The following is a 21,769-nucleotide window of genomic DNA, read 5'->3' on the forward strand; positions in this document are numbered from 1 at the left end:
ACCTAGGTTTTGGACTGGAAATGGTTTCCCTTTATGTATAAAATCCAGGTCTGACATCTAAAAAAGCTTATATGTGTTCTTTGTTTTTAGGTAAGAGGGTGAACTGGTTTTAAGAGTAAGCGGATGTTTCGTAATTATTCATATGTATTGTGAACTTACTTAGAAGTATAGGCGTCCCCAAGAGCATAGATCTCATTACAACAGCCATTTTTCGAGACAAATTTCTGGAAGGACGTCATTAAAGGTTCAGACCACTGAGCAGGATACAAAAGAGGGAAATAATCAACATTTAAAAAACTTTGGGTTTATGTGGAAATAATTTCAAGAGTGGAGTCGGCTTCTCTTACATATATATTTCCAATTACAGAATTAATTTAGAAAAAAGGATATAAGGAGGTACAACTTTGATGTTGGTAGGAAGTTGGAGGGGACTCCATCCCCGGGATCTGCGTCCATGGGGTATCCTAGGACACCCTGGTGATGGTTTGGGTTTAGTCTTTAGCACGTCTCCTGGCTCCGCCCATTGTGAGAGGAAATGGAGCAAACTTAAAGGTCCCATGGCATTCCACCTGTGCCGTGTTCCGATATCCATACTTCCATGAGCACACTTAAACGAAGTACACTATCCGCACTCACTAAGTGCGCTAATTTTCAGATGTCAGTATTGTTCCAAATCGAATACTCTGTGGTGCACTAACCGGAAATTACGATCATGACTGCCACCGCGGCTCCTCCCCCGCAATAAACATCCCGCTTTGAACGGTGAACTCTTTACGCCTAGCAGCTATAAAAAGCTAAAAAAATTATAAAAACTACAAAATGACTTTGGCTCGGCCTGGCTCCGCCCTCTTCCGCTACGTAGCTAAGATGGCTGCCGTAGAGTACAAAAGTGTACATTGCATCACACTTCGCGATTTGACCGTTTTGAGTACACCATCCGGGTCCTTTCAGTACACTTATTTTCGCCCGATCAGAATCGGAACGCCCTACATACTCAAACTCAGGCTAGTAAGTACGGATAGTATGGATATTGGAACACGCCACAGGTGTGGTGTGATTAACCGCTACAAGCCGGAAATCTGCCCCTTATGACATCACAGGTGGGCGTGTCCACCTAGATGTGTGCCGGATAGATGAGCAACGTTTGCTACAGTCCACTGGGCAGACTGGTAGACAGATCTATCCAACACGCATCTAGGTGGACATGCCCACCTGTGATGTCATAAGGGGCAGATTTCCAAAACAAAATACACATAACATTCAGGGTGCACTCACACTAGGCCATCTGGCCGTGGCCGTGGCCGTTTTAGCACCTAACCGTGCTCAAATCTGCCAGTGTGAGTGTGGCCAGTCTGGCCAGGCCGGGCCAATTTGGCCACTTGGGAGAGGTGTGCTGCTATGGCACGGGCCGCTACGGTACAGATGCTAATGAGCCGACACGCGCACACGCACGGCTACGCAACCTGAGCTGGATGACGTATAGTCAATGCGACGACCACGGACATAATAAAGGCGACGAGCCTTCTTTCCCATTAAACAGTAAACCACGCGTCAAGCGGTTCAACTGTTGGTGTGTTCTCTGTGTTGTTATCCATTGTTGTTAAAACTCTGAATGGCGGCAGACTTTATTATGGTCCATGCAGCGGACGCTTGGTGATGACGTGTTACGACGTCATGACGTATGTACAAGAGCCTTCCGTGGCCAGGCCACAGCTGCGACGGCCTACGGCCACGGCCAGATGGCCTAGTGTGAGTGCAGGCCAGAGAACAATGGGGCCATTTGAGCATGGTTAGGTGTGAAAACGGCCAGATGGCCTAGTGTGAGTGCACCCTAAGAAAAGAAGGGAAGAAAATAAAAGTAATAATAGATAAAGCTAAACTCAGTTAGTGATGGGCATACATTTAAATGTACAACAATTACAGAGGTCACTGCTCGGATGTGCTGTTCAAAAAGAAATGCACTATTAAACTTTGCCTTGTGCTCCGTTATGCAAGCTCCAAGTCTACAATTGAACAATGTATTTTTGCAGTTTTGAGTGCTTTGTGCCAACTTGTGCTCCGTCATGTCAAACAGATTCCTTCCAACTAACTATTTATGAAAAATGCAATCAATAACTTATGTACAAATAAATGGTTACATTTCAACCAGCAACGAAGTTGGAGTGGCCTACACAAATAAACAATTGTAATACACCAACATTGTTAACTGTCATACATAGCTAAACAAGCAAATGAAAAATTAAATACCAACGCTACTGAAATGTTAATTAGACTATTAACAATAATATAAAATGATACCGTAATGCACCTGTTCTTTGTCTTTGGATCTTTTGAATAAATGGATCAATATATGGTGAATCACAATGATCGCAAGCAGAAGACAGTGAGAGTTATTGAGCACTGCAGCAGCTGAACCAGTCTAAAAATCGGACACGTTAAAGGGGACCTATAATGCTTTTCGACTTTTATGACCTATAAACGTTGTTATAATGATTGATAGTCATTTAACCATACACAAAAAACTATGTAGATTTTCGGGAAACTCTTCCTCTCATCTGGGCGCTTTCAGCATTCTCTGTCAACTAGGGATGGGCAAAATGATTCTTTTCTGGGAACTAGTTCTTTCAGTTCAGTTCACTATAACGATTCGTTTATTTGATTCGTTCGTTACGTCAGATTACGTCATTTGGTGTCTGCCCCCCCCCCCCCGCGAGACGGCCGTGAGCATAATTTAAACTACTTCTAGGCTCTAACCCCCGTGAAAATCGAGAAGACATACTATATAGTATAACTGAACGTCCCACCAATATTTATACCACTTGCTTACTCTCTATATTTCATTCATGGTTTTACATTTATAATACGAACTGCAGTTTCATTTCTTTGTTTGTTCTTAAATTGACGTAGATCCAATAAACAGATGGAGGTCAAGTCTATTTTTGAAAAAATGTAGGGGGATATATGAGTGGCCCCACGTCAAATGGTATGACCCAAGATACGTCAGACAGAGAAAGCACGCATATTCGACGGTACCGCCTTGTCATTTGTTTACCCAAGTGCCATTGCAACACCATTGCTACCTCTCATTGGCTGAATCTTTGAGAACGTTGTAGACTCAATCAATATAAGTCGCGGGGAGACGAAGCTCTGTTCGTTTGTATATTTTATTTACGTGACCATATCTTGGGTTTATGTTTAAAAAATAATAATCAAAGAACCAGTTCTTCTTGTTTCGGGGAACCAGTTCTTGTCGTTCACGTTCGGGATTCGTTCGTTGTAACGAATCGGTCGCGACCGACTCATCCCTACTGTCAACGCTCGGTTTCGTCCTTCTCCGCCCCCTCGCCCCCCTCCTGCCAACCCAACTCCGTTGTGATTGGTTACCTTCCTTGAAGCGAGCGCGGGCAGATTTGACCAGGCATATAGGGGCGCGGCAGGAGTGCCTCTACGTAGATGATTTCCCGGAAATGTGAACAAGGGAATCGCAAACGTTGTCCCGAGTGTTTAGCGCTCTGCACAGCCACCCCAGACTGTCAGTGGGGAATATGTCGAAATGCATGTACGTCATTATTTGACACTTTAGTATGGTTAAACATGACAATTAATCATTATAACAACGTTTATAGGTCATAAAAGTCGAAAAAGCATAATAGGTCCCCTTTAACGGAGCACTGAACTAGGCCCACTCGGATGCCAGGTCGAAACAAAATTTGTTTCACTACGACTCCTTATAGCTGCACACCCCTCCTTCTCCAGCAAAAGATAATTAGAGAAAACGGCTAATAAAACGCTTGAGGTAGCGTTTTGAAAAGAAAAAACGTACATTATTTTAGGACATGGCATAAAGATAACTATGAGGCATTGATTGATATCCAGACATTTTTTGCGGAGACACATTCCTGTTCCCCACTTGTATTGGAGTGAACGGAGATATCTACTTCTGGGCTCTATGAATCGAGGGACCCGTCCACAGCCCGCTTAAACAGCTGCAATACCAGGCTTGGCCGCTGAGCACTGGTGGATTGCGGAAGTATGCACTGTTCCTGGGGGCTTGGTTCAAATACGGGGCGGTCAGTCACTGTTGCGCTCTATTCACACCGAAAATAAAGGAGAAAAATGAATTTCAGCTTTTACCTAATTCAGCCGTTTGGTCCCGTGTGTAATGTGTGTGTGGCCCGGGCCGGGTTGCCACTATATGTGTGTGCGTGTGTGGGGGGGGGGGGGGAATGTTTGTGTACATAATACATCGGTTTCTTTGATTAATTCATGTACCAGGCCTATTTGAAAAAATGTGTGTGTGTGTGTGTGTGTGTGTGTGTGTGTGTGTGTGTGTGTGTGTGTGTGTGTGTGTGTGTGTGTGTGTGTGTGTGTGTGTGTGTGTGTGTGTGTGTGTGTGTGTGTGTGTGTGTGTGCGCGCGCGCGCGCACACACACACACACACACACACACACACACACACACACACACACACACACAGTGTATGCTGAAGGCTGCACAGCCTTCAGCATTGGACACTCCCTGATGTGAGACGTTGGGTCGGATAGATAAGCCAAACCGACCGAGTGTCAAACTAAACCAGCCACAGAGTGTCAAAGTTCAGTTTAACCCAGCTCGTTTTCTGTCGTGTATCTCCGCCTGTGGTGCCAGACGTCGTGGGTCCGTATAGTGAACGGTAAGCAGCAGTCGTTACACAACGGATAAAGTGAAGACACGAGGTAAACAACTTGCATAAGATAAAAACGGTCTTTTCCTGTTGCCGTTTGCCTGCTGACGTTTTATCGTCAGATTAGGTAACAGTTCAGTGAGTTCCCATTTTTCAGTTTAGTCTCCATTCTCTTGCTTAATGTGAAGGCGTTCGGGTTCTGAAATGACACACGCCTACATAATGTCGCCCAGTCCTACATAGTTAATTTATATTCAGTGTAGACGATCTGTGGTGGTTTGACTTGACCATGGCTGTTTTGACCCCAGACATGTGGCAGGCGATCGGGTTGACCGCCCTCCCTCACCTCGGGGGGCTGTACGGAGGCTACGTGACCCGTCACCAGGTGAAGACGTGGTACCCCACTCTGGTGAAGCCCTCCTGGCGTCCGCCCAACGCCGCCTTCCCTATAGTGTGGACCAGCCTGTACACCGGAATGGGGTCAGTTTATGTATATTCCCTGCTTGTATTTTGATTATTCACTGCAGGCAGCTCTGCTATACAATGTGAACCCTTGTATCCACCTGCTTGACCGTGTTTCGTATATCACCTTCAGGTATGCTTCCTACCTCATATATAAGGAACTTGGCGGCCTGACCGAGGATGCAATGGTGCCTATGGGCCTGTATGGACTGCAGCTAGCTCTAAACTGGGCATGGACCCCTATATTCTTTGGTGCACACAAAATGAAATTAGTAAGTCAATTTTAAAATTATAAATAAACCACTGTGAACATTATAGGGATGAGGGAATGTTTCCGAGCTAGACTTTGGTATCCAAACGTTTTTTTGTCTTTAATTCCAGGCGCTATACGAGATTATGGTTCTCACTGGGACGGTCGGAGCGACCATGTTGTCCTGGTACCCCATCAGCCGGCCTGCCACTCTGCTCATGGCTCCCTACCTGGCGTGGCTGTGTCTGGCCACCTGTCTCAACTATCGCATCTGGAAGGACAATCCCGACCCTAAAGGAGAATAGGAGGCACCAGATACTACTGGTCACGTTAGAGATTGCAGCATGGTCATCCATTTATAGGTAGCATTTGATAGATTTTCTTCCTTGTAAGCCTGATAATGTAATGATAAAACGCTACCCAGAGATGATTCTGTTGGACTTTCTTCATTTTGCATGCTGTTGCGTAGCTAAGGTTTGTCTGTAGGTTCATATCAACGACTCCAAGACTGCAGATCGACTGTATAATTAAATGAAGGAATTTGCCCTCTCATAATTCAAAGCTTTACTGATTAACGAAAAACTTGGCTTTCGTGGTTTAGTTGTTCATTGAACCTGGTCATTTTCTCTGGGAATTTCCAATGTTTTTTTCAATTAAGATGTTCTTAATGATTATGTGCAGAGTGAATGGATGTGCAGAGTGAATGGATGTACCTATCTGCTGTGTCCAGAGACCCGTCTATTATTCAGGGTCAAACTATTTCTCCATTGCGGCTGTACCGCCCCCAAGTGGGCATCCGCGGGATTGAGGAGGCGCTGAGACGCACACCAAAAGGGTCAAATATTTTTTGGCCGAAATGGCCTGCAGCAAAGGCCAGTATGGGATGAACATTAATCAAACATTTAAAGCTTCGTATTGGCATTAGCAGCTTCTAATTCGATTAGTTCCATACAGGTTTTTTTATATTTTAAATCGATCTTACAATCGGATTTAAGAATACTGAAAATAAAAATAGGCTTAAAAACAAACAGTTGTTGAGTCGGTAGTATTGTCTTTTTATAAACAAGTAGTTTGACAACGATATCAGGTTGCAGAGAAAGCTTCCATTTCGTAATGTTTCTCTGCAGAAAAACTTTTCTGAATACATTTTAAGGTATTTATTTTTTATCTACTGTAAGAGTACTCTAACAACATTGGTTAGGCCATAGTCCCAGCTGTCTTCATTGAATATGGGTGGGGGGCGTGGTTTTAAAATAAAACAACTTTATACTAGTAAGTGGTCTTCCATCTTTAGGTGTACTCTGTATTCACACATCCAAACCTGCAAATACTTTGACTTTAAATATTTTTTATTGACTATTTTAAGTTACACATGAATAAATGAATGACCCTTTTCATTAAACATGGTTGGATTTCAATGCCATGAAGCACTCTATTTATTGCTGAATTAGCAGCGAAAGAAGCAAGGACCAGGCTATTTCTCGGAGGCCTTCTCCGCTGCCTCTTCTGGGGCCTTCGATGAGAAGCGCTGTATTAACGTCTTCCACAAACCCTTCTTCTCCTCGTCCATCTGCTGCATCTGCTGCATACTCCCTACAAAGAATGACAACGTTGGTCGTCAAATAGGCCTGGTACATGAATTAATCAAAGAAACCGATGTATTATGTACACAAACATTCCCCCCCCCCCCACACGCACACACATATAGTGGCAACCCGGCCCGGGCCAATTAAGGACATGGAGAACAACTGTGGAACAGGTGGAAAAGCAGGGCTTAAATAGCCTGCTTCTCCACTCATTCGGGGCTCTCCCAGCCATGTGGCTCCTTACGGAGAGACCGGTCCTCATGGGTGACGGGATTCCACCCACGACGGATGGAACCGTTGATTTCTCCCAGGTTTTTACATTCTTGTGTTTTGAGAGTACATACATACATACATACATACATACATACATACATACATACATACATACATACATACATACATACATACATACAGGGCTGTAACGATACGCGTATCGAAACCGAAATCGCGACACTCAAAGCCACGAACCTGTCTCGCGGTGTGAGAAGGCAGAAGCGCGATACACCCTATCTAACTCTCCAGGCAAAATGTCAGATTGAAATTTGCTAATAATTTGTCTAAATAATAGTCTGCTGACACCGCTCCTTATCTATGCCGTAAGTCTGCGACAAGATGCCCTCTCTGTGATGACAGCTCTCCGTGGCTGGAGGATTGCATTTCTCCACAGCCGTCAAAGTCCTGATTAGGGCTGGGCGATATGGACAAAATCTTATATCACGATATGGTATTTTTGAAGTAAATTAAAATAATAAATGGCTTAAAATAACCATACTTCACATTTGATCCGTTTTTTCTTTTATTTTGAACTTGAATTTCCATGCTTACAAAGGAGTAAGTAGCGAACAATCTGTCATTAACTGCGCCATGATTCCTGCCTTCCTCACCTCAAATTATGTGCAGGTTACGTTACCTGAAAGCACATTGGCTGGTGAAGTTTCTTCTTCTGGGAATAGTTAAATGTCTTACAGCTAAGCACTCTGCTGCAGGGCCCCGTTGTGGCGCAACTGCAGTTAACTGCAGTTCCATCCACCGCCATTTTTTTTTTCTTTCTCTCGGTATAAACGATATGGCCAAATCTCTCCCGGGAGACACTTTCATATCGTCCACGGTATGATATCGTCATATCGCCCAGCCCTATATGCGATATGAACAACATTTATCCAGAGTGGGCCATGCGCGAAAAAAATAGCCCGTGTGATCCTTGTCTCTATTGTTTTGTGTGATTTCACCGGCAGTTGGTCTGCTTGTAGGTCGGAATGAAGCGGCCACCGATTATTGACAGGGTGGGTAATTTATTCTACCGGACTCGTTCGTTTCTTCACTAGACACACACCCTACCGCTCGCTCTCCTCGCTCGTCCACTCACTCGCTGACGTCACTCACACACACACATCTGGGCCTCTTGGACCAGATCAACATTGTAAATAAAAAACTGTTCTTAATGTTTTATCTGGAAAAATAAAGGTTAAACAAAATACGCACACTGCCATTCTCGCGCACACACATACGCTACTCGTAACCCTATGCCTCGTTATTGCGACGTTCATGTCATGTTTTTTCCCATCTATTTGAAAGTTAGGCTATTAAACATGTTCTATACGGCATGATTATGTCATTATTTAAGCTAAATAGCTTAATAAGAAGCGCTAATAGGTTATTTGACTAAACCACCAAACTAGTTGAGGGTTTTTGCCTACCTGCAAGCATCCTCCAACTGCAATCTCTGGTTATTTATTTAGCTACACTTTAGTAGTATTCTTTCCGTTCAAATCAGTTCAGTGTTCCAAATTATTTGTTATTAAATGTTACTTTAAGTTAATTGTTAGAAAAGTGTGAAATAAAATGCTTTCCAAATTAAAAAAAATCGTGGGATGTATCGAACCGTGGGTCAAAAATCGTGATGCAAACCGAATCGTGAGTTGGTGTATCGTTACAGCCCTAATATACACACAAATGAATAGACATGGATCCATACCTGATAAAAGCACTTTACATTCTTCCACGGTCACCCCAGTGAAGCTGGTGTCCATTACACGGGGGAACTGTTAGGATTAAAACAAAGGGATGACGATGAAGGGTTGAAAGTATTTGAATATTTTATCAGTAAATGCACCCATTATTTCCACAACATCATGTTTATTGACATTGATTTGATGATTTAAACCGGGGTGGGGTGAAGACAAAGCTTTACAGCCATAGCATTTTATTGTTAATTAAACAGGACATTTTAGCTTTTGTGTATTGATTTAATCTTCATCTTTAACAAATAGTTTGTATTAATTTGCCAACTGTTCATGGCTAGATAATAATGTAATATGGGCATATGTGCTTTAATGCAAGAGGTTAGTGGTTCTTTTCGATGCCCCTCTCCCAGTAAGAACCCTCCTCTGGGTGTAGAGCAGCACTGACCCGTTCTCTGTACACATTACTGTTGATCCGAGCCAGACTCTCATACATCTGATCACACTTCTCAGGGTCCGAGATCTGAAAGGAAATACAAAAAAGTAATAATTTAAAAGTCACATTTAGATCACACGCATCATTTCACACCAACATAGTAACACCTTATACTGATAGTGCAGAACCCAGGGTTGAATAGTTATCCAACCCCATTGGAGGGGTCTCAGGACTCTACCTGAGTGTTTTCTCCTTCGCGGAACGCCAGAGCGACTCTCTGTCGCAAAAAGGTTCCCAAATCACGGCCCTTTTTGAATTCATCCATCGGCCATTCCTCACACAGCTTCAAGAACCGCCGATAGCGAGTTGCAGACATTTTTGTAACTGAAAATAATTGGCCTTGAAGTGACCGTTGTTGTCAAACATCAATGGAAGCAGCGCCCTCGGTTTGAGCCTCTGCGCTGTCCGTATTTGTGCTACGGCTAGATCCTTCCGCTGCTATTCGTTCCGTATTTGTGCTGCAGCTAAATCCTTCCGCTGCTACTACATACAGACATCTGTTCCGCTGTTTGGGTTTAACTTTGGGACGCAGGGCAAGATGAGTAGTGGAGCGAACAAAAAAGGACCTTCGGGACCGTCGGCGGTTGTTGAATGGGTCTCTACAGCGTGTCGATTCGCAACAGACAGAAACGATTTCCGAAGGTGAGGTTCTGAAGAAAGCGTAATTCTTGTTTCCGATGGGCTGCATTACAGCTGAAGGTAGTAGCTTAGCTTAGCTTAGCTTAGCTCCTTAGCTAGCCACGCCAGGCATGTCCTCTGTCAGTTCTACCCTTGATCTGTGGTGTCGGGGATCTTCCCATGCTTGTACACAGATATATGGGCACTGTCGTTAAGCAAGTCGTAACGTGTTCCCATTTTAATGTTCCCCACATACAGGAATCTGCTGGTCAATTTTGGGTTGTTTGCAGCCGGTGTTTGGGTCGCCAGGAATCTGTCAGATTTTGATCTGATGTCCCCTCAGCCTCCAGTTTAGTTCAGCACACATAACCAGGAGGACTGCGTAAGTAGCATCATTATACTGATTCAAGACAATGTGGTTACACCAAATAATCAAACATACAATATACATGCAATTCAACCCATGGTAAGGTTTAATACTTAAAAAATGTTACATAACATGTTTAAACATCTTCCTTCCTTAGGTGCCGTGGAACAAATGGAATCAGCAAAAAATCGGGAAATAATGTTCTTGCATTAACGATGAACAAAAACAATACATAATTAGACGTGGTTTTAGTATTGTAACACTTGTTATTGTATGTCTCTGGAACTTATCTTTAGTTCAACCAACAATGATTTAATTTGCATTTCTATTTGTTGATTGTATATTTAAAAATAAATGAGTGGCTTTTTTTTTTTTAATATTAAACAGTATTGTTAAAACATTCCTGTATTGGCGGCGAAGCATCTTTTAGCTTTAAAAAAAACAACTAATTTGATATGCGTAATGTCTAATGAAAGGCCTTTTTCTGTGGCTGCATGCAAATGGTTATCTGTTGGAAAGAAGTCGATTTTTGGGTCTCTGAGTATAGAATTAGGTGTTCAGGTCTTGGCTGTTGATTTGGGCTTAAAACCAGCCCTGCTTTATGACATCAACTGTGCTACCGCAGATCAAGTACAGCAGTACTTGTGTACACTGCAATCTAACAGTTTGGTGTCCAAGTCTCTTATCACGGTGGACATTAATGGCAATGTCCTTATTGTTAATCCAGATATGATGATGGAACACCTCAAGCAGCTGCTTATTAGTAGTTATGTGTCAGTGATTGATGTCAGTCACACATTGGAAAAGCCACATATTACCGAGCCGCTGAGCGGAGATCTGAGGAGCATGCTGCAAGAGTTAATGTCAGTTTTACAAACACACGTACAGTCAACCAAAAAAGACCAGCCTCTCTTAGTGGGAGATGAAGCTGGAAAGTGGAACTTGTGCACCCTCTTTGGGATTCTACTGGGCTTTCCGTGTACGTACTGGTTTGATCAGGGCAAAAGCTTTGAGAACTGCCTGGCAATGACTCATTTGATGGTGTTTAAAGCTTCAGTTTCATGGCAAACAGAAACTGCAGGACATGCGTGTTGCCTTTATTCCTTCAGCACCCCAGCTCTCCTGCACAACGAGACTCAGGCCAGCCTGGACCACTGGAGCCGGGGACTAACTGAAAGATTTCAACAGCAATCCGTTCTAAGTAATCTTAGTATAACGCAATCTCATGTTACGTTGCGTTCGGTCTGTCTTTAAAGCCACCACTGATGTTACAGCTTTACTGAAATTTAAACTAGGTTTACAGTCGTGAATAAACAATCTCAAAACAAAATGCTTTGTAATTATTTGAAAGATTTATTCATTAGTGGAATCACAATCCTGCAGAATGGGAGATTGAATTATTTATTTTTTCAATGTGACTAACCCAACCACTTCACTCATCATGGAAGATTGTGTAGAGGAAACTTATAACACTGCAGCATAATGAATACCTTCATTTGATACACATTCAACCTGAATTATTTTTTTCATGTAATTACAAACAACCTAATCATTTAGCCTACGAGTGTTGGTATGTCTTCATTGTGAAAAAGGAAAACTTGCAAGACCAACCAATTAATAAAGATTCCCCACTTGGTTGTGTCGCCACTTTGTCCACTTTCAAAACCTGTTGACCTAATTAAAGGTTTGAGTCCATGTTGGGGTCATGTGTCAATGAGGCTGCAGAACTGACAGCACTTCGCCACAGCGAGCGCTGACTTTGAGCTCTGCCAAGTGGTCCGCCCGCGTCGGCCCAATGTTCAGGATGGCGATCGGAATGCACCTCTCCTTTGCTGCCAGCAAGAACCGGTATCCAGAATAAACCTGGGAAACAAAAAGGGGAAAATACCATCAGTCGACTAAAATATAAAATATTTAAAAAGGTAGATATTGTTCTGAAAGCTCACCTGCAGCGAGGACCCAGTGACGAGCATGGCATCGGACTCGGCCAGTCTGTCGTGCACCAGCTGTACCGTGGCTTTGCTCACATTGTCCCCAAAGAAGGTCACCTCGGGCTTCAGGGTACCGCTGCAGGCGGTGCAGGAAGGGACTCTGAAGTGGAGGACCTGCTCGTCCTCCAAGAACACGTCTCCGTCAGGAGCCACACCCAACGTCTGCGCTCTCCACTCGGGGTTCAGGGCCTCGAATCGCCTCTGGAGCTCTTCCCTCAGCGAGACTGTGCCACAGCCGAGACATATCACCCTATAGATACAGACACACACCTCAGTGAATTTGAATATTGATGAAAAGTTAATTAGTTTCAAAAATTGAAACTCGTACATAGATTAATTCCACCAACAATGAAATATTTAAAGCCTTTCTTTTTATTAATCTTGATGATTATGACAGTTACAGCTCATGAAAACCCAAGATTCTGTATCTCAGAATATTTGAATAATTTATTTAATTTTTTACATGCAAATGTTGGCGTGTTACATTGAGATGCACCTCAGCACCTGTTATATATACATATAGAGTTTACAAGATGTCCTTCAACTTAACTTTAGACTGAAGATTAAATAATGTTCTAGTATGTTGACCCATGATAAACACCACGTGTGACGGACTGTCATGTGTACCTGTGAGCACAGCCATGGAGCTCGGTCAGTCTCCTCTGCCCGGCCTTGGAGTGAAGAGAGTCCACGTTCTGAGTGACGAGCCAGTGCAGCTTCCCAGCCTCTTCCCACCGCCGCAGGGTCCTGTGGGCTGCGTTGGGTTTGTGACTGGAGAACTGGGGCCAGCCTACGTAGTTCCTGGCCCAGTAGCGTTGTCGAGACGTGGCACTGCCAACAAACTCCTTGTATTGCATGGGGCGTCGGTCAGTGCGGGCGTAAAGGCCCACACCCTCGGATCGATAGTCCGGGATCCCTGACTCAGTAGAGAGACCTGCACCACTGATGACGAACAGACGACTGGCCTGGGACACAAAATGTTGTAATCTGTCCACTAAATTGGCATCAATGCTGCTAGTAGAAGGGACAAAGTTCATCAGAAGGTTTGCAGAAACTGAGATTGACCTTAATCCAGGTGATGCTTTTCTGAATACCCTCCATGGCAGAGACATCTGGAAAGAAATGGATGCACAATAGGTTACTAATCAACTCAAAGATCAGCACATATTCATATAAAAAAATAGCAAATATAAAAGGTTTTGGAGAATACCTTTTAGAATAAACCTATACACTGGCTGAACTAATATGAGGCAACGCCAAGTTAGTGAGTTGATCTGTACTTTGGATCCAGCCATGGTATTCTTATATATAATAAAAAAAGAAAAGTAACTTAAAATACAAGGCATAATACAGAAAACTTGCAATTATATTACAGTAAAATCATGTAAAAAAAAAAAAATAGGTAAATAACGGTACAATAACATGAAACATTCAATTGAGATTTGTGTTGAGCAGGCGAGATTTGATTGAGATTTATGTATTAGTTAGTTACCTTAGCATGGGTTATGAAACGCTACAGCATACACCATGGACGAGGGACACACCACATCTAGAATAGAACTACTTATAATGTCGGACTTGGAGGAACCTGGAGGAACCATTATACAATGTTATTATGGGAAGGACATGACAGAGACACCCGGAAGTACTACTTAAATGACCACCACACAGACCAGGAAGTACAAGGGCCCTATGGACTACAAATGGGAATTGTAGTCCATACGTTAACCCATGTTCGAATGTATTTCATACTTGTATCCTTCGATGCTAGTATTATATATAATAAAAACAAAGTAACTCATAATAAATATGTCATAATACAGAAAAATTGCAATTATATCAATTTTAATTCTTACAGTAAAATCATACAAAAATAATTTACTATATTGTTTTAATAAAGCAGTTGGGAGCACTTAAATGATTTATTTTTGAAAATGTGGTTTGAGACATGGTAAATGCGCATATATTTATCAATATTATCGATTGATTATCCATTAACTTAGCCACCATATTGCTAACCATTGCAAAAATAGTTTGTAGAAAACACTCAAACATTTCTGTTGACCCAATATCTATATGTAGGTTCCTTTAGCTGAGTGGGACAGGTAGATAAGGTGCTTTCTCCTTCCATTAGAAGATGCTGCACACGTCCTGGTCACAAAACTCCAGAATATCTGTCATAGGGAACATTGTATTCAAAGATGATGTCCATCTAGTGAATTGAATCATCAGCTGAAATAAACCACATGGATTGCATTCTCACCAGAATGTGTACAGTTGAATACATAGTCTGCCTGTGTGTAGAACTCTTCCCCGAGGATGGTGCGATAGTCCAAGTGACTCGTGTGGACGAGGCATTGGGTCACATCTTTGAACAGCAGGTCGCTCTCACCAAACTGCTGGGACTCAAAGAGCTGGAAGTCTGCGTCTGCGCTGGCTGACAGAGTTTCCTTCAAGGAAGAGAAATGCGCAAAACAAACTCACGTGATTATAATAAAAATGTTAACATTAAGGGCATCAAGCAGTTGCTTTTATCCAAAGCGACTTACATTAAGTGCATTTTTCAGAAGAAGGAGAAACAATCTATATCCGTCGGTACAGTAAGGATGTTCATAGAAACAAGTGCCAGGCACTAACAATCGCTAGGTTAATCTCTTCCCTATACACAACAGAGAAAGCTAGGGAAAGATGCTACCCAACTAAGTACTTTTTTGTGTGTGTTGAATGGGTGTCTGTAGTGTGAACCGTCGGAGGTTCATCCAACTGGTGTGGTAGTAACTCAACCTGTGACTTCATGAGGAAGTCGTAGACTCGGGCCGCGAGCACCGGTCGGGTCATGACCGTGTTGGGGGGGACGTCTCCTAGGTTACAGCTCTCCCAGTCGGACAGCAGAGCCCGGCTCCCGTCCGGGCACAACAGCTCAAAGTCTGCAGGCTGCCACCCCTCTGACCAGCCCGTCAGCCTCAGACCTGGAGGAGAGCACAAACACATGGGCACACACGCAGTCATTCACGCACACACATACACATGGGCACGCATGAAATCACACACAATCACACGCACGCACGCACACATATGCATACACATGGGCACACACACACACACACACACACACACACACACACACACACACACACACACACACACACACACACACACACACACACACACACACACACACACACACACATTGAGTCTCTGAGTTTAGCAGAGACTGGTTTAGCCTCAGTTCTCACATGTCATTGTTTTTAAGTCACAATCGAGAAAGTATATGTACATATTACCAATATTTCCGTAATCAACAATACTTCTGTGTACTGTAAAAAACATTGAACGAACAAAAAGCTTCGACCATTGGGGCCAATCTCAGTGAAAAGTAAGCCATTTAAAAAAGTATTTACATTAAAATATTACTTAATTTTTTTCTCAAGATTAAGCTTTGGCATATGCTCTGCGGCTCACTGGTAGTGCCCTCCATCCACCTCTTGAGAATCACTGAAATAGAGCAAGTACAACCCAGTGTGATTCTAGGTTTCACCCACTGAGGATGTTGGCCTCCAGGTTGGCCTGCTCAAGGAAGGCCACGTCTCCATAACTCTTTCCACTGACGTCGCCCACCAGACACCTGGAAGCAGAGGAACATTCTAGCAGCGAGAACCTAGGTCAAAACTCAAGAAACCTACCGACAGGCAAGACACTACGCTCACCTCAATGCTCCGATATTGCCATAGTAACGCTCGTTGTGGTTGTCTGCACAGCGTTTGGTGGCAGCCTCCCCCGTGCCGCCCATGCACACTTTACACAGATTCCCCTGGGAGCCAGGAAGACAGCCCTTCCAGAACACGCTGCTGTAGGCTGAAACGACAGGAGAGGAGGAGGCAGACGCAGTCACGGCTGAACAGCACCGCTATTTGCCGGCGTTTGGCTCAGGAGGTAGAGAAGGTTGGCTGGTAACCGGGAGGTTGCTAGTTCGATCCCCGGCTCCTTGTAGCTGAGTGTCTATGTGTTCCTGAGCGTGACCCCTGACCCTAACTGTCGCCCTGCATGGCTGACACCGCCGTCGGTTTGTGAATGTGTGCATAAATGAGGGAATGTTTGCGCTTTGAGTTGCCACTGGTTAGAAAAGCGCTGTATAAATGCAGTGTGCTTAACATTTACCATTTATTGGTGTGGGGCCTTCAGAGCAGTGTGCTACCTTTGTTTGGGTTGCAGGAGAAGCTGTTGTTGTGCCCGACGCTCATGTTGTGTGTGTGGGGGAGGAGCCAGCCAGCCGGGCTGTACATATGACCGTGACAGGAGCGCCGGCCCGCCAGGTTCCCCATGAAGATGTTCCTGGTGGCGCGCTTTACCACAGCAACCGCCACCACGGGGGGGAACACTGGGGAACCAATGGATTCACGTCATCCAATGAGGTCCATTAGAATAGAACATAATCCAATGAAAATACAACGTATGAAATGGAATGGAATACATGGAATATAACTTCACAAACAGAAAGACGAGTGAGCAGGGAACCTAATGGTTACCGTCCGTCTCCAAGTGGGTTGTCCCTTCAGTCAAAACACATTTGCGTCCTTGAAGATTGAAACAAGACAATAGTGCAGACGTCAACAAAACTCAGCCACCCCTGCATGAATACCTTTGTGTATTAAGGCTGTTAAGTGGAGCCGTCACCATAACGGAGCCATACCATAATACTCGGTCACTACCGGAACCAGACCACATTTCCCGGCGATGAACGAATGCGTGGCGTCCAGCGAGACTGCGTCCACCTCGTCCCTCTGCGACGGTTCGGTGAGAACAGGTTGGTTAACAGAAACACTCGCCAGGGATGAACCACTGCTGGGTGGTACTTCAGTCATGTATACTTAGAAATTTACTTACTTTTTGAAAGAAATGCAATGTTTTTTTCAATGAAGATAGCATTAAATTAATCTGAAATACAATCTAGACATTGTTAATGTGGTAAAGGACCATTCTAGATGGAAACCACACATTTTTCAATGGAATTTCTACATAGGTGTAGATTAGATTAGATTAGATTAGATTAGATTAGATTCAATTTTTTTTGTCATTGCAGGAGCAAGGAGAACCAGTACAATGAAATGCAGTTTACATCTAACCAGTAGTGCATCATCGAAAAGTGCTTTACCTTATGGCAGTCCTTAAATAAAAAAATACATAAGACACAGAATGCAATTCCATTATTAAAGTGCATAGAGTAATGAAAGTCCATATCATAAATATAAGCAGCATGATCATATAAAGTAAAGTGCATTGTTGAAGTGCATAGATATTCTGATAGTCCATAGTCCGTGTTCAAAGGAGAGGGGGGCAGGGCAGGGCAGGGGTAGGGGCAGTGGCGGGGCCCTTGTGTTGAGTAGCGCTACGGTGCTATGAAACAATTTTTTAACCTGCTGGTTCAACTCCTGAGGCTCCAGTAACGTCTCCCCGACGGGAGTACGGAGGCCCATTTCAAGCAACCATCAGTCCTGTGTTCTACTGGTACATTATTTAATCGTATTAAAAGGCTAATTGATGATTAGAAAACTCTTGTGCAATTATGTTAGCACATCTGAAAACTGTTGAAATTGTCTGGGTGACCCCACATTTTTGAACGGTAGTGTATTCATAGATTTACAATGTACTGTGTGATACATAAGTAATTTGTGTATAGATATACAATATACTGTGTGATACATCAGTTATGTATAGATACTAAAGCCATGCCTTGATCTTCTCCACGCAGTCGCTCATGGAGGCGGCCTTGACGCACACCAGGGGGTCCGACTTGATGCTGAGGGCCCACTGCTCACACTTCTTCTGCTCTGCAAGGCTGATGCAACACCAACGCACAACGCTGTCCTCCAACGAGCTTCCTTCACATGCACACGCGCGCACAAACACACACACAGATCCACACACACACACATACACTCACACACACACACACACACACACACACACACACACACACACACACACACACACACACACACACACACACACACACACATACACACACACACAGAAACACGAACACACACATATAAGTCCTGCCCCCAAAGATATTGTATAAACAGGGGTTGAGCTGAGGTATGTCCGCACCCTCGTGTCCGAGGCCCTTGAGCAGGGCCACGTAGTCCAGGCCCAGCACCTGGCTGACGTCCATGCCGTCCGGCAGCACGGCCAGCTTCTCCGTCACGTCCGTGAACAGCAGGTCACGCTCCCCGAAGGCCGAGGAGTTGAAGAGCGGGAAGTGGCTCCTCTCTCTGCCCCGCTGGCCAAACAACATCTGAGCCCACGGGGAACACAGCCGACGTTACTCTGACAGAGCGCAGACGGAGAGGAGACACTGGGGCGCCGAGCGCGACAAGAGACAAACTGAGGAGGACTGAATGAAACCCAATACAAACAAAATATTTGACCTGAACTGTGGTCAGGAATTTGCGTGCAATCTTGCGGTAGTTTAGTCTGGTGACCATGGCCCCACCTGGACCGCGGCCCAAGTTGCACTTGGCAAAGTGGCTGAGAGGAGCACGGCTCCCATCTGTGCACAGCAAGCTGAACTCCTCCCTCTGGCTCTCTGGAAAGGGGAGACCAGTCTCAGTTAGAGGAACTATAAACACAGTGTTAATGTGTTTGGACGATCGATGGAATGTGTGTTACACCACCGCCAAGCCACGCAACACCGGGCACACACTTCACCTTCGATGCTCTCCAGAGCCAGGTGATCCACAAAGGCTACGTCGCCTGCCCCGCTCTGGAGACATCTGTGGAGGGGAGGCAACATCATTCAACATGCGAGGTACAGGTCATGTGACGTCATGGGATGCTGTTACCGGGCGGACCTGAGCGCCCCGTGGTTGCTGTAGTAGGGCTCGTTGTGCGACGTCTCACAGTGGTAGTTGCGTTGGCGGATGTACGACTTCTGGCCTCGGCACGCGGCGCACAGAGAGGGCGCCAGCGTGGCGGCGCCGGGAACACAACTGGCACTGAAGAAGGTACTCACATCTGGAGCCGGGGAGGAGGAACGCCCATCAAAGGAGATCAGGGAAACATACCAACAGATGATCAGAGGCACCGTCTTGATACTGCTACACACACTTGCACATTTCTGGTACAACTTTTTATTCATTTTTTTCCTTCATTCGTTTTTCGAGCACGGAACATGTATTTGTACGCCCCAGAGTTGTAGCGATGGATCCACGCGTCTCCACACATAAACATTAAACATGATTAGTTCTGGTGAGTGTTTGGCTGCCTCTGCGTTGACTACCGTTGCTAAGTGGCTGCTCCTTGGTCCAGGTCAGGTAGTTGCGGGAGAGCAGGAAGCTGAGAGGAAGGCTCCATCCTGCCGTCCAGCGCACCCCGCTGTGGCAGCTCCGCACGCCCCTCAGCGACCGCACGTCCAGGGAGCTGTTCTTCACCACCGCCACCGCCATGATGCACCCTCCTGCAGCGCACACACACACACACAAATACACACACGCAAACACACAGGCACGCACGCATGCACGCACACATATACACACATGAACACACGCAAGCACGCGCACGCACACACACACACACACACATGCACGCACATGCACTAGCACATGCCCACACACAGAGACACACACAGAACAACGCACACACACACACACACACACACACACACACACACACACACACACACACACACACACACACACACACACACACACACACACACACACACACACACACGCAAGCACACTCAGACATTCACACTTACACACAGACATACACACACACACGACGAACAGTCAGTCATTTTGCAGACTGTTGAAGGCTATGTCAGTAAAAAGATCAGAAATGTAACCCACCGTCGCTGTATATCTCCTTGGCGATGGCGACGAGGCCGAACTGCTTCACTGCAGAGTAAACTTCCCCGGAGTCCAGCGTCACGATGTCTGCGCGGTTTGCCTGAAAGCAGCGTGTGTGTCAGATTCAAAGCCTACTTTGCACTGACAAGAGTAGCTTGTGTGTGTGTGTGTGTGTGTATAATTACAAAAGCAACCAACACTGGTTGTGTATCGTTGGTTTTTCGAAAAGCCTTGAATCCTGGAGCATCTTGTAGCTGGGACTCCTTCCACCCCCTCAACCCCCAGGACAGGAGACACCCCTGTGAGGCTCACCCTGATCTTGTCGATGCAGTCGGCCGTGCTGTAGGCCCGGACGCAGGACAGCCTGGCGAAGGCGGCCACGGCGGCGGGGGGCAGCACGGCCACCAGGGCTTTGGCGAGCTCTGCACACTTCCTCTGCTCCGGGTCCGACACCGTGCACCAGCGCATCTTCTTGGCTGCGGTCACCCCAGACAACATTAGTTCATTCATTCCGAAACAAAGATGTGTGCATGGTCATGCATTCATCAGACAACATTTGGAACTTAATACACGTTCAATACACTTTACGGTGAGGTGAATCTGTATTCATGGCCCTCAGAATGCAGTTCTAGTCTGAAGGGGTCTTAGGTCTTATCCCTGAGGGCAAGGGAGGAGGGAAGGTAAGCAATCTTGGGGCTGGACAAATTAAGCATTAAATACGGTTTCTATAACAAAATAAAACCGTATTTGTTAATATGTAAAATCAATTGTAGAAAAGTGACATTAAAATCAACTCGTGAACAAATGCCAGAACAATCATAAGCAGCTGGCAAAATACATAAATACATACAGGGAAATTATTGAACCCAAAAGAGGAACATATTATAACAAACATTATAAAGCTCAATAATTATACTTGGTAAGAATGGAAAATATTACATTAAGTTAAGATCAAACGTACCATTAATATAGACCAGACACATGAGGAAGAGGAAAACCGCATGACGGACTTGCATTGTGTCCTTGTTCACTCAGATATCTTCAGATATATTAAATCCAGATTGTAATCCCAGCACAGTGCTGCTGTCTGTCAGAACTCTGATCCTTATGCAGACTATAGGAACAGGCAGTGGTAACGGAGGGAAATTATACCAAAGCATGTGAGGGGGGATCCACATGAAAGGAAAGCTGTTTTTTTTTCCAGGCACATATGGAAGATATTTAACACCATCCGTCACGTGGTACGCTCATTGAAGCAGGTTTGATGTCTCTGAAGGGTAAAATGTGGGGCTTCCTTCATGGGTGGGGGGTGTGCTTAAGGTGACCATTTCACAACCAGTAATATACAAAAAGTATTTAAGTGGCATTATGTAACCTTTACACTGCAACTATTTCTGTGCAAAGATTTAACCTTATCATTGTAGCCTGTAAACACATGTCATCAAATAATAAACTCATCCAAACATGGATCTATCCTCTTATCTTTTGGTCTGTAAGTCTATTTGGTCTGTGAAGAACTATGATA

At 44.7% G+C, this 21,769-nt stretch overlaps 6 protein-coding genes across 9 annotated transcripts; 3 read left to right on the forward strand and 3 right to left on the reverse strand.

Annotated features, from left to right (window-relative positions):
- The first annotated feature begins 4,473 nt into the window (after window positions 1–4,473).
- On the forward strand, window positions 4,474–5,805 carry tspo (translocator protein). 3 transcript variants are annotated; one of them, XM_060062701.1, is made up of 4 exons: window positions 4,474–4,715; window positions 4,972–5,143; window positions 5,259–5,397; window positions 5,507–5,805. In XM_060062701.1, exons 2-4 carry the CDS (start codon window positions 4,974–4,976, stop codon window positions 5,678–5,680), a joined length of 483 nt encoding a protein of 160 aa, XP_059918684.1. In that variant the 5' UTR covers window positions 4,474–4,715; window positions 4,972–4,973; the 3' UTR covers window positions 5,681–5,805. The 3 variants fall into 3 exon arrangements, with proteins under 3 accessions (XP_059918684.1, XP_059918674.1, XP_059918694.1); XM_060062691.1 differs by having other exon boundaries at window positions 4,475–4,672; XM_060062711.1 differs by lacking the exon at window positions 4,474–4,715 and adding an exon at window positions 4,777–4,801.
- A 901-nt stretch (window positions 5,806–6,706) lies between these two features.
- LOC132465857 (ubiquinol-cytochrome-c reductase complex assembly factor 2) lies at window positions 6,707–9,843 on the reverse strand. Its single transcript, XM_060062722.1, has 4 exons — window positions 9,597–9,843; window positions 9,371–9,445; window positions 8,937–9,003; window positions 6,707–6,968 (listed from the first exon to the last, which is right to left on the reverse strand). The coding sequence occupies exons 1-4, from the start codon at window positions 9,732–9,734 to the stop codon at window positions 6,850–6,852; spliced, it is 399 nt and encodes a 132-aa protein (XP_059918705.1). The 5' UTR covers window positions 9,735–9,843; the 3' UTR covers window positions 6,707–6,849.
- Window positions 9,844–9,899: 56 nt separating this feature from the next.
- On the forward strand, window positions 9,900–11,733 carry tomm6 (translocase of outer mitochondrial membrane 6 homolog (yeast)). Its single transcript, XM_060062735.1, has 3 exons — window positions 9,900–10,060; window positions 10,295–10,418; window positions 10,561–11,733. The coding sequence occupies exons 1-2, from the start codon at window positions 9,957–9,959 to the stop codon at window positions 10,389–10,391; spliced, it is 201 nt and encodes a 66-aa protein (XP_059918718.1). The 5' UTR covers window positions 9,900–9,956; the 3' UTR covers window positions 10,392–10,418; window positions 10,561–11,733.
- sirt4 (sirtuin 4) lies at window positions 10,726–14,073 on the reverse strand. 2 transcript variants are annotated; one of them, XM_060062662.1, is made up of 4 exons: window positions 13,887–14,073; window positions 13,022–13,506; window positions 12,350–12,644; window positions 10,726–12,266 (listed from the first exon to the last, which is right to left on the reverse strand). In XM_060062662.1, exons 2-4 carry the CDS (start codon window positions 13,504–13,506, stop codon window positions 12,114–12,116), a joined length of 933 nt encoding a protein of 310 aa, XP_059918645.1. In that variant the 5' UTR covers window positions 13,887–14,073; the 3' UTR covers window positions 10,726–12,113. The 2 variants fall into 2 exon arrangements, with proteins under 2 accessions (XP_059918645.1, XP_059918652.1); XM_060062669.1 differs by lacking the exon at window positions 13,887–14,073 and adding an exon at window positions 13,605–13,700.
- On the forward strand, window positions 10,866–11,733 carry c1h1orf74 (chromosome 1 C1orf74 homolog). Its single transcript, XM_060062682.1, has one exon. The coding sequence runs from the start codon at window positions 10,866–10,868 to the stop codon at window positions 11,655–11,657; it is 792 nt and encodes a 263-aa protein (XP_059918665.1). The 3' UTR covers window positions 11,658–11,733.
- A 149-nt stretch (window positions 14,074–14,222) lies between the features above and the next one.
- On the reverse strand, window positions 14,223–21,488 carry sxph (saxiphilin). Its single transcript, XM_060062650.1, has 17 exons — window positions 21,206–21,488; window positions 20,557–20,720; window positions 20,245–20,344; window positions 19,674–19,850; window positions 19,246–19,408; window positions 19,103–19,167; window positions 18,823–18,980; window positions 18,503–18,689; window positions 18,125–18,273; window positions 17,085–17,175; window positions 16,921–16,968; window positions 16,590–16,772; window positions 16,102–16,249; window positions 15,937–16,019; window positions 15,179–15,363; window positions 14,658–14,844; window positions 14,223–14,568 (listed from the first exon to the last, which is right to left on the reverse strand). Exons 1-17 carry the CDS (start codon window positions 21,258–21,260, stop codon window positions 14,525–14,527), a joined length of 2,187 nt encoding a protein of 728 aa, XP_059918633.1. The 5' UTR covers window positions 21,261–21,488; the 3' UTR covers window positions 14,223–14,524.
- Between the last annotated feature and the right edge of the window lie 281 nt (window positions 21,489–21,769).

This window comes from Gadus macrocephalus, chromosome 1, assembly GCF_031168955.1.
Source record: "Gadus macrocephalus chromosome 1, ASM3116895v1".
Taxonomy (NCBI): domain Eukaryota; kingdom Metazoa; phylum Chordata; class Actinopteri; order Gadiformes; family Gadidae; genus Gadus; species Gadus macrocephalus.